Below are 15,638 nucleotides of genomic sequence, written 5' to 3' on the forward strand. Positions count from 1 at the left end.
CCCCCCCCCCCCCCCCCCCCCCGGCCCCAGCATCAGCGGCTGCTTTTTTCTCACAGTTTCTATGGAAGACATTAGGAGCTATTGACAGATTTTCAGTAGACAGATAACATAACCAGACTTGCATTTCGACTCTAGCTTCAGGGCCTGATAGCTCGGTCAGTCCCATTTGGCTCCTAGGAGGCATTCGAGAGAGCAGGTCTCTAACCTGTTGCTATAGAGTCCCGCGGCGGGCTCCTTGCTCAGCGGGGAGTCCGAGTCTCCCTCTCCCTCTGCCCCTGCTTGTGTCCCCTCTCTCGCTGTGTCTCTCTCTGTCGAATAAATAAATAAAATCTTTAAAAAAAAATAACTTGTTGCTATAGAGACAGCAATGCAGGCCTTCCTCCAGCGGGCAGAGAGGATACTCCCTGGACAACACATACCAGGGTCCCTTTTGTGTCGGGACTTCAACTTCTGAGGGTCCCTCTGCGTTAGGCCTGTGTATTCCGTAGATCTCGGAACACCAGCAGCTCATCCTTCCTGAGCCCTGACTGCACGCCAGGCCCTTCACTGCGTGCCCACCAGGCTTCATCTCCTCTCAGGTTGGTACCATGACTACGCTCCATTTTGCGCACGAGAAAATTGAGTCAGAGAAAGTTTAAACACCTGGTCTGTGGCTACGTGGCTGGTAAATCTGGCCTCATACCAGTATTCGAGGCCTGTGCCCTTGACCACTGAGCTTGCCTGCCTCAGGCCACTTCCCTGGGCTGTTTGCGGGACCACGGGAGTAGCTTCCAAGCCAGACCCCTCAGACTGCTTTTCTCTGTAGCACAATTTTAAGACATCAGTTTTTTGAGTGTTAAAAGAAAACAAAAACAAAAACAAAAAACCCCACACACAAGACTTCCAGATTCCCCTTCCTATTTCCTGCTTCCCTCAAAAGACTGGGAGCTGAGACATTTGATTGTAAGCTCCTTCGGGGCAGGGGCCACATCATAATAGTCTCGGTAGGAAATGCTGGGCATCGTGGTCGGACTTTGGGAGCCCCGGTCAATTTAACGACTAGTGAGGTTAAATAGAGAAGCCTCCCCTGGATTCAAGTCTGATACGGAGGCCACAGTGTGAATCAAAGGAATCATGGTTGAACTCATTCAGTGTATAGACCGTGCGTGCGTGCGTGCGTGTGTGTGTGTGTGTTTGTGTGTGTGTGGTGAGCCAGCTTTGGAAACAACATAAAAATACAGCATCGTGGCACCTGTGGAGTGATCTCAGCGCACTTGTAGGAGCATTTATCCTATTACTATCCTATTATTATCCATAATCAGAGCAGGCTCTGTGCTAGGTGTCGGACATACACTGTGCCATTACGGACCCCGTTCTTCAGCCCTTGAGAACCTGGCAGGGAAGCTATTATTGTCCTGGGGCTGCCGTGGGGTGTCTTTCCCCGGAGGAAGAGGCGGACGTTGGGACAACGCGCTGGCCTGCACGGCCGCGGGTCCGCAGAGCTCGGGAAGGAAGGCCTCCCGCGCACGCCGGGCTCTCCGGTTCGGGCTGCTCCCCCCGGCTCAAGGCCGGCCCCAGACTCCCGGTCTTGCTTCTCCTGTGTTCCTCGGCCCAGAAGACCCGTGCAGGCGTCAGAGGAAGTGCAGGGAGTTGATCCTCATGTACCGAGAGCAGAGCACGTAGAGGCGGCGGAACCAGAGCAGCTGGCTTCGGTGGCAGGACATGGCTCTCTAGGAGAAGCAGACAGGGCCAGTCACCGAGCCGTTTCGCTCCTTCTTTCCTCCCTGAACTTCCGCCTCCCGCGAGCACAGACGCGTAGCCTCCTCCCGCTTCTCCCGGTGACGCCGGAACCTCTGCGGAGGGGCCTCCCATCCCTGCCTCCCCTGGCGCATCTCCGACCCCCAGCGCGGTGACTGAATCCCGTGACGCTGACGCCGGCCCGGCCCGCGGTCGGTCTCCGGCACTCCGTCGATTTAGACCGCGCAGCGGGCGCCTGAAGCCGGGGCCCCGCCAACGGCCCTGAGCCCACGTTCCCGATGCCTTGCTTCGCTCCGTCGCGGGGATCCGCGTCCCCTTTTTCTGTGGCTTCGCGGCAGAATGCCCGACGTGACACATAATTGTAAACATTCGGCAGCGCAGAACGTGCGGGGCCGCTTTATGGGACGCGAGCTACGAGCTGCAATACCGCGCTCAAGCCGCTCTGAATCAGGTAAGCTGGGAGGAAGAGGGAGAGGAGGAGAAGAAAGAAGACATAGAGACCCGTTCACACCAAAGAGTACACATGGGTGTGGGGTTCTCCTTGCCAAAATGTTTATTGTCTTGTTATCCAGACCTAGCGCAGTTCGGTTTTTAAACCATCCATCGGAGCGACTGATGTAACTGGATATAACATATATAAATGGTTCCTGCCTGACTTTCTCTAAGTGCCAAAAGTAAACTGCGTCTCTGAGCTATTATCATTGAAGACCTTTATGTAAAGAACTCATTTTATTTTATTTTAAGATTTTATTCATTTATTTGTCAGAGAGAGCGAACACACAAGCAGGGGGAGCGGCGGAGGGAGAGGGAGAAGCAGGCTCCGTGCTGAGCAAGGCAGCTTGACGCGGGACTCGATCCCAGGACCCCGGGATCACCACACAAGCCAAAGGCAGACGCCCAATCCACCGAGCCACCCAGGCGTCCCCAAAATGTTTATTGTAGAAAAACATTGAGAGAAGGGATGAACTTTGTAGTCCAGACACACTTGACTTGTCTATTTGTAACAGCTACCAAGTCACATGAGTTTCCCACATCATCCTGCCCCAACTGGCCTAATTTTTACGTCCCCTAACCTTTCTTTTTTTTTTTAATTTTTTTTGAAGATTTTATTTATTTATTTGTCAGAGAGAGAGAGAGCACAAGCAGGGAGAGCGGCAGGCAGAGGGAGAAGCAGGCTCCCTGCTAAGCAAGGAGCCCGATGTGGGACTCGATCCCAGGACCCTGGGATCATGACCTGAGCTGAAGGCAGATGCTTAACCAACTGAGCCACCCAGGCATCCCTCCCCTAACCTTTCAATGGCTTTTCAGCACCCATTCAATAAAATAGGCACTTACCGTCAATTTGGTTTTTTACAAACTGTTTTTCTATTACTTTTCCAAGGGAATACAAAATATCAAAATTGTTTCTATCCCTTCCCCCCTTTTTGGAGCATTTCCACTACATTTTCTTCAAAGATATGATTTTGTGGGTTATCCAGTACTATATCATTCATCTGCTGAATATTAGTTCCCTTTTTGACTATCAAAAATTCTACTAATGAACATTCTTGCTCATAAATCTCTGAACACAGGATCAGGATGCCTGGGTGGCTCAGTCGGTTAAGGGTTTGCCTTCGGCTCAGTCATGATCTCAGTGTCCTGCGATCGAGTCCCGCATCGGGCTCCCTGCTCAGTGGGGATGCGGAGTCTGTTTCCTCCCTCTCCCTCTGTCCCTCCCCCAACTCGTGCTCTCTCTCTCAAATAAAAATAAATAAAATCCTTTAAAAAAATAAAAAAATGAAAATGACAACAAAAGGTTAAAAATAAAGGTATTAAAAAGCCCCATATTGGCTGTGGAGCCGACTTAAAGAAAAAAAATAGCAAAGGTATTTAAAAAAGATGAGCCGGGGTGCCTGGGTGGCTCAGTCGTTCAGTGTCTGCCTTTGGCTCAGGTCATGATCCTAGGGTCCTGATATTGAGCCCCACGTCGGGCTCCTTGCTCAGTGGGAAGCCTGCTTCTCTCTCTCCCACCCCCTCTGCTTGTGTTCCCTCTCTTGCTGTGTCTCTCTCTGTCAAATAAATAAATAAAATCTTAAAAAAAAAAAAAAAAAAAAAGATGAGCCAAGCAGATCCAAGTCCAAAGAAAGCTCTTACAGCAATGTTAAGATTAAAATAGAATTTCAGGCAAAACCATTAATAATGAGAGACATAGGATAATAAAGGGAATAGTCTACTAAGAAGATATAACAACCTTGATCTTTTGTGCACCCAACACAAATAAAGCAAACACAAAGAAATGGACAAATGCAAACTCATGGTAGGAGACCTCAACATACTTGCATCATAAAGTAATAGATCAAAAAGTTTAAAAAGTAGTTAGAATACACAAGTTGTGACTGAAATATGTACTAAGCTCAATCTGCTGGCTATATCTAGAATCTGAAATGCAACCCATAGAGTACACACATTCTTTTTAGATAAACATGTTAACATTTACAAAAACCGATTATAAAGTAGGTCATTCCCTAAGGAATTCTCAATAAGTTTTTTTTTTTTTTTTTTAAAGATTTTATTTATTTATTTGAGACAGAGAGAATGAGAGAGAGCAAGCACATGAGAGGGGGGAGGGTCAGAGGGAGAAGCAGACTCCCTGCCTAGCAGGGAGCCCGATGCGGGACTCGATCCCGGGACTCCAGGATCATGACCTGAGCCGAAGGCAGTCGCTTAACCAACTGAGCCACCCAGGCGCCCCTCAATAAGTTTTTAAAAACCAGTATTCCACAAGCCACATGTAATGACCAGAAAGCAATTCAATTCTAAATCAACAATAAAAAGGCTATAGGATGACTCTTGTTCTGGTAGCTACATTCTATAAAGTTACTGCAACGGTTTGACCTGAATTAGTCAATACTACATCATTGTTCCTAGGGGAAATAAAGGTTTTGGTTCCTGAGAGCCTCTGGTCACAACATTTTCATCAACCGATCAGTACATAACCTTGTTTTATGTGTGTTTCTGTTTAAAGACACCTTATTTAATATTATGTTATCAATTCATTCACCGAATTCACAGCCAAAAGGGCTATAACTCATGCATGACTGAAGCTTATCTAACACACATACTTTCTCTGTAAGTGGTATCACAGCTTTCGTGCCCTTAGAATCACTAGACAGCACTTGAATGGCATACTTAGAGGACATTTTAAACAGTAAAATCACAACAAAAAGCACAGAAATGAGAACAATGTGGCACCAAGACCATGGTCATGGAGTTGCCAGATGACTCTGGATTGGGAGGCACCATACTGTGGAGAGGATACTTGTTTGCAGTATGAGAGCTGAAACAAGAAGGCAGAGGGTCACCTTGTTCAACCACAGTTGGGAACCTGTGTGTGTGCATCGGTGGTAACTTAAAACTTTTCACTGCCCTGCAAATACGATGTCCACAAGTGACTGCAAAAGCACCGTATTAATTTTGGGGTTACAAGTAAATTTTAGCACGTAGGCGCATTTGCAAATATGGAACCTGTGGATAATGAGGATTGACCCTATATATGCACACATATGCATTTGTAAACTCTAAAATACACCCTTAAAAGCCTCATGTATTAAAGAGGAACTCACAATGGAAACTATAGATTACTTCTAACTGAGTGACAGAAGTATGTATCAGAACTCATCAGATGCAGCTAAAGGAATACTTCAAGGGAAATTAATAATATTAAAGTGTATTTTTTAAAAATGATTGAAAACGGAAAAAAAGCTGACCTTGTCAGTACAAGAAATTAAAAAAAAAAAATAATGGTGTAAAACCTGAATAAAGTAAAAGGACAAAAATAAAGAACAGAAATTAACGAACTACCAAATAAAACAAAGGAGAATTCATGTTTCTGGTCAGTGTTGCATTCTCAGCATCTAGCAAAGTGCCTCTTAGTGGGTATACATGTTTATTGCAGACAGTTCAGAAAATAAAGCTAAGCAAAATAATAATATAATAATAATAATAATAATAATAATAATAATAATTATCCTGAGTTCTCTTAGTTTTACTCATTGCTACTCTTCTTTCCCTGGTAGACTTAAGTCAACTGGGGGTCACACCTGGAGACAGATTGGAGCAATTCTCCTTAATTGCCTGCTCCCTAACTCCATAGTTTTCAGAATCTCCTGCCCTACTGACAGCTAAGAGTTTTCACTATGAGGGCTTCACTGGGCCTGACATTTCTTCAATAGGCAAATGAGCCTCTGGTGGTCTTTTTGGCTCTTTATAGAGGTTCCTGGCAGGTCTGAGTTCCTCTACGTACATCCATGCAGGGGAATGCAGGCACCAATTACAATTCTAATGCATAATGACATAGAAGAAAATGGTCATAGGGCGCCTGGGTGGCTCAGTCGTTAAGCGTCTGCCTTCGGCTCAGGTCATGATCCAGGGTCCTGGGATTGAGCCCCATATCGGGCTCCCTGCTCAGCGGGAAGCCTGCTTCTCCCTCTCCCACTTCCCCTGCTTGTGTTCCTGCTCTCGCTATCTCTCTCTCTGTCAAATAAATAAATAAAATCTTAAAAAAAAAAAAAAAAAAGAAAATGGTCATACTGTTGTTAGAACAGGTTTTAAATGGTAGGCACTGTGGGATCCCATTAAAAAAATATATATATTAACCATGATTATCTCTGAGTGGTGGCATTCGGGGTAGTTTTTATTGATTATCTTTATTTTCTTCTTGATGCTTTTACATAAAGTATTTCTAGATGTTCCACAATGAGCATATATTTTTACATTTAAAAAAGCACGTGTTATGTTTATGATCAGAAAAAAGGGAGAAAGTCCTTGATAATCTATGACTGCCAAGGTCTAGCTGGATAGTCCTAACACTCAGATGCTGAGCCACTGTGGAAGGTCTTCGCTTAGGGGTCGGGAGGAACCAGGGACACAGATGGGAGGGAGGGTGTCTGGGATTTCACAGTCCTCACTCACCTTGGCCCGTGCCACTTCTTTGCTGGTGAGCACGAAGAGGACATCCGGGGTATGAAGCAGAGAAAAGGGCAGGTCCAGAAGGGAGATGTACTTGCGCAACACATTCACTGACTGAAGCGTGAGCACAGAACACCCTGGTTGGGGGGAGCGGAGACGGGAGGAGTGAAGAGTCTTGTTGCTTCCAGGCAGATTTTCCCTGAGCACCCTACCCCTCCCTCGGGGCTCAGGGCAGGGCAAGACCATGGCCATGGAGTTGCCAGATGACTCAGTAGCACCAAAGGTGCTCTTTGCCCATCATGCTCACAGATAGGAAGAGTGAAAGGACCCCAGAACACCTGGCCGGCTGCCCTCTATGCAAGCCCTAGCAAGACAAGGTTGGTTGCTAGAGGTTGGAAACTGGCTACTTCAAGGGCAAGGGAAAGGTGATGAAGACCAGAAATTTCTGGATTGGGAGGCAAGAGACCTAGTTCCTGCTCTGACGCTCGAGACCTGACAGACTTCAGCTCTCTGAGACTCAGTTTTCTCATCTGTAAAGTGGTGTTGATGGTGTGGGAGCCTGTCTCACAGGGTTGGTACCAGCCCACTCAGGAAGAGTACACTCCACTGTGTTTTCATTTGCTTCACCTTCATATCACTCCTGAGGGATGTCTGTTATTCCCATTGACAGACCAGAAACTGGCCTAGAGAGGTTAAGCATCAGTGTCACACAGTAAATGGCCAAGGGGGGGGTCAAACACCTTTCTAACTCAAGCAGGTTAACCCATCAAGCGCCCATCAGCTGTTTTTTTATTTTTTTTATTTTTTAATTTTTTTTATTTTTTTCCATCAGCTGTTTATAGCCTGGTTAAGTAATGAGGGGCTGGGGTGTGAGTTTAGATGGACAGACTGAAAGAACACTGGAGGTGAAAAAGACTCACCTAGGGAGAAAGCTAGACAGATGAGTGGGCAAGGCCTGGTGTCATGGTTAATTTCATGTGTCAACTTGACTGTGTCACAGGGTACCCAGATGTTTGGCTGATTATTTCTGGGTGTGCCTGGGAGGGTATTTTTGGATGAGACTAGCATTTAAATCAGTGAACTCAGGAAAGTACATTGCCCTCCCCAGTATGGGTGGGCATGGTCCAATCAATTGAGGGCCTGAATAGAAGACTAGGTGGAAGAAGGGAGAATTTGTTCTTTTCTGCTTGACTCTTGAGCTGAGACGCTGGTCATCTCCTGCCCTTGGACTGGGATTTACACCACTGGCTCTCCTGCTTCTCAGGCCTTTGGACCCAGACTGACTTACACCACTAGCTTTCCTGGGTCCCCAGTTTGCAGATGGCAGATTGTGGGACTTCTCATCTTCTGTACTTGTATGAGCCAAGTTTATAAGTCTCTTTTAAATATGTATCTCCTATTGGTTCTGTGTTCCTAACACATCTGGCCTCCCCTCACACCCAGAGGCTGCCTGGCTGACGGAGCACTTCCCAATGGATACAACCTGGTATTAGGGCCTGAGGACCCACAAGGACAGACACAGTGAGCTGGGTCAGGAAGAGTGTGGCCCAGCCTTCCCAGCCCCACCTAGGGAGGCTTGACCTAGGGCAGTTCTCCATATATTTACAAATTTCACCCAATAAGTTTCTTAGAGGGATAGTAATTTGCAGACTTTTGCAAAACAGACAACTTACCTTTAGGTAATTTCCCTTCTGAGTGCAGGGTCCTGGAGGAGGAAAGGACAGGAGTAAGAGGGAGCAAGAATTCCTTTGCAGATAACAGGAAGAGCCTTCAGAGTATAGGGGTCAAGGGCAGGCCTCTCCAAGATGGGCCACAATGGCATGTAGATTACCTTGAGTTAAAAGCAATCAAAACCCAGCAAATTCAGGAAAACCACTTTACACCCCCCGCCCCCAGCCACCTAAACTTACATTGGAAAGGGGGCCTGTACCAGGAAGAGAACTAGTCACAGAGATTCCTTTTTACCTAAGAAACTTATCTGCATAACAGGGCCACCTTTGTTTTCCAAACATCTCTCACCTTCCTGCTAATGGTACTCTTCTCCTTGTACACCAGACTCCCGTCCTGCTCCTGTGCTCAGGATGCCATATAAGCCTCATGTTGCCTGACAGTCTTTGGAATTTCATGTTTGTATGGATTTTGTAGGACAAAATTAAATTTGATTTTCTGCTGTTAATCTCTCATGGAAATTTAATTCTTAGTCTAGCTAGAAGAACCTTGGACAGAGGAAAATTTCTTCCTCCCCAACAGTAGTAAGGACTGCCACACCCTATGATCCCTCTGTAGGTTTCTAGGTAGTTTCTTTTGCATCAATCACCATATAGGTTTCTGGGATTCCATACCTCTGGCTACAGCTGAAGGGACAAGTGTGGGCACCTTCCCCAAGGTCAGCCAATCTGGGGGATGACCAATAGTTATGAAGTGCCTGGTCCAAGCTTTGCCCATTAGAGATGAAGGTAACTATGATGGACTCTTCAGAGTTTCTCTCTTTTGAAATTGTAATATGAGTGTGACAGGAGACTATTTTATTTTTTATTTATTTATTTTATTTTTATTTTTATTTTTATTTATTTTTTAAAAGATTTTATTTATTTATTTGACAGAGAGAGACACAGCGAGAGAGGGAACACAAGCAGGGGGAGTGGGAGAGGGAGAAGCAGTCTTCCCGAGGAGCTGGGAGCCTGATGCGGGGCCCGATCCCAGGACTCTGGGATCATGACCTGAGCCGAAGGCAGACGCTTAACGACTGAGCCACCCAGGCGCCCCTAGGAGACTATTTTAAAATATTAATTGATATTTCTTCCCTGATAGTTCTTTCTTTTTGACCTCCCCTGCTCCCACCTTCTCACAGTGAAGGCCATTCTGTACTCCCTGCCTTAAAGGAAGGTGAGGCCAATCCAACAAAGAACTCCAAATCTCTTGCCTGCTTTTGTTTGGAAGCGCAAAGATGGAGAAAGATGGGATAAGTGGTCCAACCCCACCACCAACACACAGACAACATACTCATATGAAATGGATTCCAGTTCTACTTCCGCCATTGTTCAGCCTGGCAGTACTGGGAAAACCACTTCACTTCCTCAGTTAAATGAGGTGGTTGGACTGAATGATAGGTGAGATCATTTCCAACTTTATATATTTCACTGCTCTAGTCTGAGAATGTTGGGCATGTTTAGAAGAAAGTTAGAAAGCACGTCCTTTACTTCAGGTTGCCCCTTCCCTTCCCCTAGGCCAGGTCCACCACTCCTTCACTCATGGCGCCCAGAAGAAGTACTTCTCTAGAGGGCGGGAAACACGGTATATATTTGTACGATCCTGAGTAAGTTCCTCAATATATTTGAGGAGCAATTTTTTGTGTTTTTTACCAGAAAATACAGATGCCTATTGGTAAAATAGGGTGGCTATGAAGAACAAAAGTTATCCTATTACAGGGCGCCTGGGTGGCTCAGTTGGTTAAGCGACTGCCTTCGGCTCAGGTCATGATCCTGGAGTCCCTGGATCGAGTCCCGCATCGGGCTCCCTGCTCGGCAGGGAGTCTGCTTCTCCCTCTGACCCTCCCCACTCTCATGCTCTCTCTCTCTCATTCTCTCTCTCTCAAATAAATAAATAAAATCTTTAAAAAAAAAAAAAAAAAGTTATCCTATTACATATGTATATCTTCCTTCTCCAAAGAAAGATTTGATATAGTCTACAAAATGTACAATGGAAGATAACAAAAGAAATTAGAATAAAAGGAGGAAAGGGATGCCTGGGTGGCTCAGTTGGTTAAGTGTCTGCCTTCGGCTCAGGTCATGATCCCAGGGTCCTTGGGTCAAGTCCTGTGTTGGGCTCCTTGCTTAGCGGGGAGCCTGCTTCTCCTGCCTGCCGTTCCCCCTGCTTGTGCTCTCTCTCCCTCTCTTTCTCTCTCTGACAAATACATAAATAAAATCTTTTTTAAAAAGGAGGAAAAAGGGCGCCTGGGTGGCTCAGTTGGTTAAGCAACTGCCTTCGGCTCAGGTCATGATCCTGGAGTCCTGGGATCGAGTCCCGCATCGGGCTCCCTGCTCGGCAGGGAGTCTGCTTCTCCCTCTGACCCTCCTGCCTCTCATGCTCTCTGTCTCTCATTCTCTCTCTCTCAAATAAATAAATAAAATCTTTTAAAAAAAAAAAAAAAAGGAGGAAAAAGAAGATGAAGCCAAGAGGCACACTGATTCACCAGAACTCAGTCCTTCAAATCTCCCACATGTGCTACATGGGGTTGCGAATTTGGCCCGAAAGCTCTCTGTGGCCAAAGCAAAGAAAGAAATAAAATGTTACCCCATTTTTCCATGTGGAAGAAGCCCTCAGGAGTTGAGGAGACAAAACAGCAATATTAAGACGACTGAGGAGGGATTTCTCACACGGAGGGCCTGGTGAGATGTAGTGAGCAATGTGGCCAACACTGGCTCCCTGTACCTCAGTGGTCAGTTCCACGAGGCTCAGACAGTGAGGGGGGAAGTGCTTTAGAAACCACCCACCCTGAGCAAACGAACAGACCCTCTCCCCCCTCCAACACGCAGAGGGTCCTACCTCACGGCTGCATACAGAGCAATATGATTGCAGTGACCACTGACTCCCCCTGCATCGAAAGTCACCACCTGAAGAGAAACAGGGTGGTCACTCATGACTGAATGCTTTCTCTGCCTCAATTTCAAAGTACCCGTCCCCGTTCCCCTGGCCAGAAACGTTTCCAATTCTGCGTACACCTGAACTCACTTTGGAGTGGATCAGTGGGATATAACCATTGAGTTGGCCAGGTGTGTGGAGACTGTTTGTGTGGGTTTTACTGTTTACTCTTGTTTGGGGCCCCGTGAAGCACAGTGGAATTCCGCCATGATAGAAACCTGGGTTTAGGGTATCTTTGTTTCTTATCTGCCTGGCCATTTATTAGCACACTTCATTTTCCTGGCTGGCTGCGGTGTGAACTCTGTTCTTGTAGATGCTGCCTGATTTATTTGGCCTCTTTTCCTTGTGCTGTACTGAGGGCACAAAGACTTTGAGAGGCAATGTCCACCATGCCCTGGGGTTAAAATCACAGATGTCTATTTACTCACGGACTGCCTCTGTATCATCTACTTACTAATGATAAGCTTAGTCTAGGTTCCAACATTTCATTTCTGCACAGATGGATTAAGAAAAAGACCAAATAAGTTTGAATAATAATCATGTTAGCTTAAATAATAAAAGAAATATAACAAAGAGAACAGGGACTCAGAAAAAGGAACAGGAGTGGTTGGTTAGGGGTAATGGAAAGAGGCAAGCTGTCCCCAAGGAAAGTGGGCGGCCGTGCCGCATGGACTAAAGGACCAGGACTGGGATTGGTATAGGCTGAGAAGGGCTTCCCTATTGGTCTTTCTATTTTAAATCATAAAATGCTGACTTCACGTATAGAGAACTCTCTCTTACAGTGAGAGCAGCAAACCTCTATTGGGCACGGGGGGGGGGGGGGGGGGCTGTAGATTAGAAGAAAATTTAAAGTCCTGTCAATGGATAAGCACATAAAAATAAGCACAAAATAAAAACATATTTATTTATTTATTTATTTATTTTTTTTTTTTTTAAGATTTTATTTATTTGCGAGAGAGAGAATGAGAGACAGAGAGCATGAGAGGGAGGAGGGTCAGAGGGAGAAGCAGTAAAAACATATTTATGACATGAGACTAATGGAAATAAAAAACACCGATATTAAGGAATTGTGAATGGTTTGGTGTGACAATGGCATTATAGTTATGTTAATAAAGGACTTGTTGTCGACTAGAAATGCATGCTAGAATATTTAAATATGGAATACGATGCCAAAGATTTGCTTCGAAATAATACAGGAGGTGGGGGAGATGAACAGCTGTTTAAATGAAACTAATATTGACTGTGAGTTAATAATTACAGGAGCCGAGTGATAAGAACATGGAAGTTCATTAAACTTCTCTCTACAGTTGCAGGCTTGAAATTCTCCCTAATGGAAAATTAACAAAACAAACAAACAAACAAAAAGAGTTAAAGTCTTAAAAAAAGCAAATCATGGACATGTGTCATTATACATTTGTCAAAGCCCATAGAATGAACAGCACCAAAAGTGGACCCTCATGTAAACTATGGACTCGGGGGTGATGATGTGTCAGTGTTGGTTTATCGACTGTAAAAAATTATGGGGGACAGGGAGTTTCTGTGTACTTTCCACTCAACTTTGCTATGAACCTAAAACTGCTCTAAAGAATACAGTCTACCGGGGCGCCTGGGTGGCTCAGTTGTTAAGCGTCTGCCTTCGGCTCAGGTCATGATCCCAGGGTCCTGGGATCGAGCCCCGCATTGGGCTCCCTGCTCCGCGGAAAGCCTGCTTCTCCCTCTCCTACTCCCCCTGCTTGTGTTCCCTCTCTTGCTATGTCTCTCTCTGTCAAATAAATAAATAAAAATCTTAAAAAAAAAAAAAAAAAAAAAAAAAGAATATAGTCTACCAAAAAACGTAAACCATGGGGCTCCTGGCTGGCTCAGTCGGTAGAGCATGTGACTCTTAATTTCAGGGTCGTGAGTTCAAGCCCCACGTTGGGCATGGAGCCTACTTAAAAAAGAAACAAAACAAAAACAAAACGTAAAAACCGTGCACTCAAGTACCCTGTTCTGATCCCAATGTTCCATGCAACACAGTGTTGACTCAGTCTACTCTTATCTCAGACCCTACTTAACCCCAGCCGTTGGGCAAGTCACAGAACTTGACCGCTAGAAGTTATTTCAAGGTTCAATGTGTGGGTCGTCTCATTTGCGAGATCAGCAAAGTAATACCTGCTCTGCTTTCCTCACTGGGTTGAGGTGAAGACACAAGAACACCATGGGGAAATGCTTATGAATGTGTACCTACAACAGGAAGGGCTAGCGCGTCTCAACTCCAAGCCTGCTCTCATCAGGAGAGCATGACAGCGGGGCTAATCATTACCCCGGGTGTGCTGGAGAGCATTTCCTAGGTTAGGGGGCATTTGGGGCCTGGTGGAGTTTTGTTTAATTGCTTTTGAAATTCTCCTAGGTCTCCATTTCTTCCTCATCCTGCATCTTCCTAGAGGCTCCCTCTTTCTTTCCGTCGCAAGGAGGGCTGAGCGGAATTGTATCCAGCTCCCCGGACTTTTGCAGATTTGTACGTGACAACAGTGACCCCTGTAGCTCTTTATAGAACTCCAGCCACCTCCCCCCCGCCCCCCACTCCGCCATGCCCCAAAGTTGTGGAAATCCTTGTTCAAATGAAATCTTACCCAGACCCCAGGAGGTAATGGTGGGGCTGCTCTGGTTTTTCTAAGATGGTGGTTCTCAACTGGAGGCAATGTTGGCCCAGGGACATCTGGCCATGTCTGGAGATAGATTTGTTGGGATGACTGAGGGGTGTTGCCACTGGGTAGAGAGGGGGGCTGTCAGTGGGGAGATGCCCTGGATGCTGCTAAGCATCGTACAAGGCACAGGACCGTCCCCCACAGCAAACAATGATGGGGGCCCTAATGTCATGGTGCCCTAAGGGAGCAAGGACTCTGTGTTTGGTTCAGGGCTGTATCACCAGTTCACAGCAAGTAGTGAATATCACATAGCAGGTGCTCAATAAATATTTGCTGAATGAAAAGTCGAGATAGGGGTCAGGCCCTGGACCTAGCCTGCTTGCCACCAAAAGACACAACCAAACCCCTAGGCTGCTTTCTGTAGAGGGCAGCATCATAATGCTTTTCAAAGCCATGTCCTGGCAGCTCAGCAAACATGGCGGGGCTGGGACCAGAGAGCATCCTGTTTCCTTCCATCGCACGGTGCTAACGACTGCAGAGCCAGATTTCAGCTGGGGCAGAGGAGAGCTTTTGGTATCATCCCAGCACAGCCCAGGTGAGAATCTATCTCCCCATGTCTTAGCTCGGTGCTCCTCCCTTCCGTCTCTGCTTCCCTGTTGGTTTTCTCTCATTGTGCAGCCAATACTTCCGGTCTGGAGGGGGCACCTGGGCCCTCGGCTCCTGCCACCGAGTGACTTCTCCCTTGTCTACTACTCAGCCCTCGCCCCTGACCCGGCAGAGCCTGGGTGGGATTGTGGGAAAGGGCATTTCACTGCATCGTGGGGGCCGACCATGACTATGGCCACTTATGTCCATATTGGCAATGGTGTTGGCGTGGCCCTTATACTCCGACTGTTGCATTAAGTGCAGGCTGGGGAAATTATTCCTCACTGCACCGTGATAGCTTGAGAGTTTCCTTATTAAGAGCAAGGTGAGTTAAAGAGCTGTTTTAAAATGGTTTCCTTGTGTATGGAAATTAAATCAATTCAGGATCATCCTGATGATAAAGGGCCCTCACTAATTGGAATGAACGTGAGCGCCTCAGACAAGAGGAAAGAGCTCCAGGCAGCCAGGTGGCAGCTAACCGTCTGGGCAGTCTGGGGACAAGCATGGTCTGGGGCCTGTTCTCGTTCTTGGGGATATAAAAATGTCATGGCGGTCCTTGCCTTCATGGACCCTCCAGTCTAGTTCGTAAGACATGGTCTGTACTTCAAAGAATAAACAGCAACTCTCGGGATACACACCAAATACTGTAGGATTCCCAAAGAGGGCTGAAGAAATCACGGAAGGCTTCTTGGAGAAGGTCTTGAGATGGGGCTTGGATCACAAATCACTTTTCTGGGGCAGAAACTTGGGAGACTCTTCTGAGAGCAAGAATGGCACGCAGAGCTGTCTGTGCCCTGAGACCCCTCTCTGGATGCTCAGAGCTGTGGTCAGCTGTAACATGGTCTAAAATAGAAACCTGGCTCCTTGGCAAGGACCAATCCTGTTCACCAGTGTGCCGTACTTAAGGGCCAGACTGAAAGGGGCCAAGTTCAGAAAGACAGGAGTTTATCTCACAAGTGAAGTGACTGGAATAACCAGCAGTTGTATGCACTGAAGTAGGGGAGGAGAGAGAGTATCTGAGGGCCGGTCCTGGGGAAGCTA

The 15,638-nt window shown here is 46.5% G+C and overlaps 1 protein-coding gene across 9 annotated transcripts in view; it reads right to left on the reverse strand.

Moving 5' to 3' along the window:
• The window catches only part of PIGL (phosphatidylinositol glycan anchor biosynthesis class L), a 99,979-nt gene that overhangs the window by 22,834 nt on the left and 61,507 nt on the right, over window positions 1–15,638 (reverse strand). For 5 of the 9 annotated variants that reach the window (XM_032431802.1, XM_032431794.1, XM_032431799.1 and 2 more), the window contains exons 4-6: window positions 11,230–11,297; window positions 8,358–8,389; window positions 6,688–6,821 (exon numbers count right to left, since the gene is read on the reverse strand). In XM_032431802.1, coding sequence (XP_032287693.1) covers window positions 6,688–6,821; window positions 8,358–8,389; window positions 11,230–11,297 — 234 coding nt within the window. Of the gene's footprint in view, window positions 1–31; window positions 2,194–6,307; window positions 6,822–8,357; window positions 8,390–11,229; window positions 11,298–15,638 lie in introns of those variants that run through there. The other 4 variants (XM_032431797.1, XM_032431800.1, XM_032431796.1 and 1 more) reach the window with 4 other exon arrangements.

This window comes from Phoca vitulina, unplaced genomic scaffold (assembly GCF_004348235.1).
Source record: "Phoca vitulina isolate PV1807 unplaced genomic scaffold, GSC_HSeal_1.0 scaffold47, whole genome shotgun sequence".
In the NCBI taxonomy this organism is placed as follows: Eukaryota; Metazoa; Chordata; class Mammalia; order Carnivora; family Phocidae; genus Phoca; species Phoca vitulina.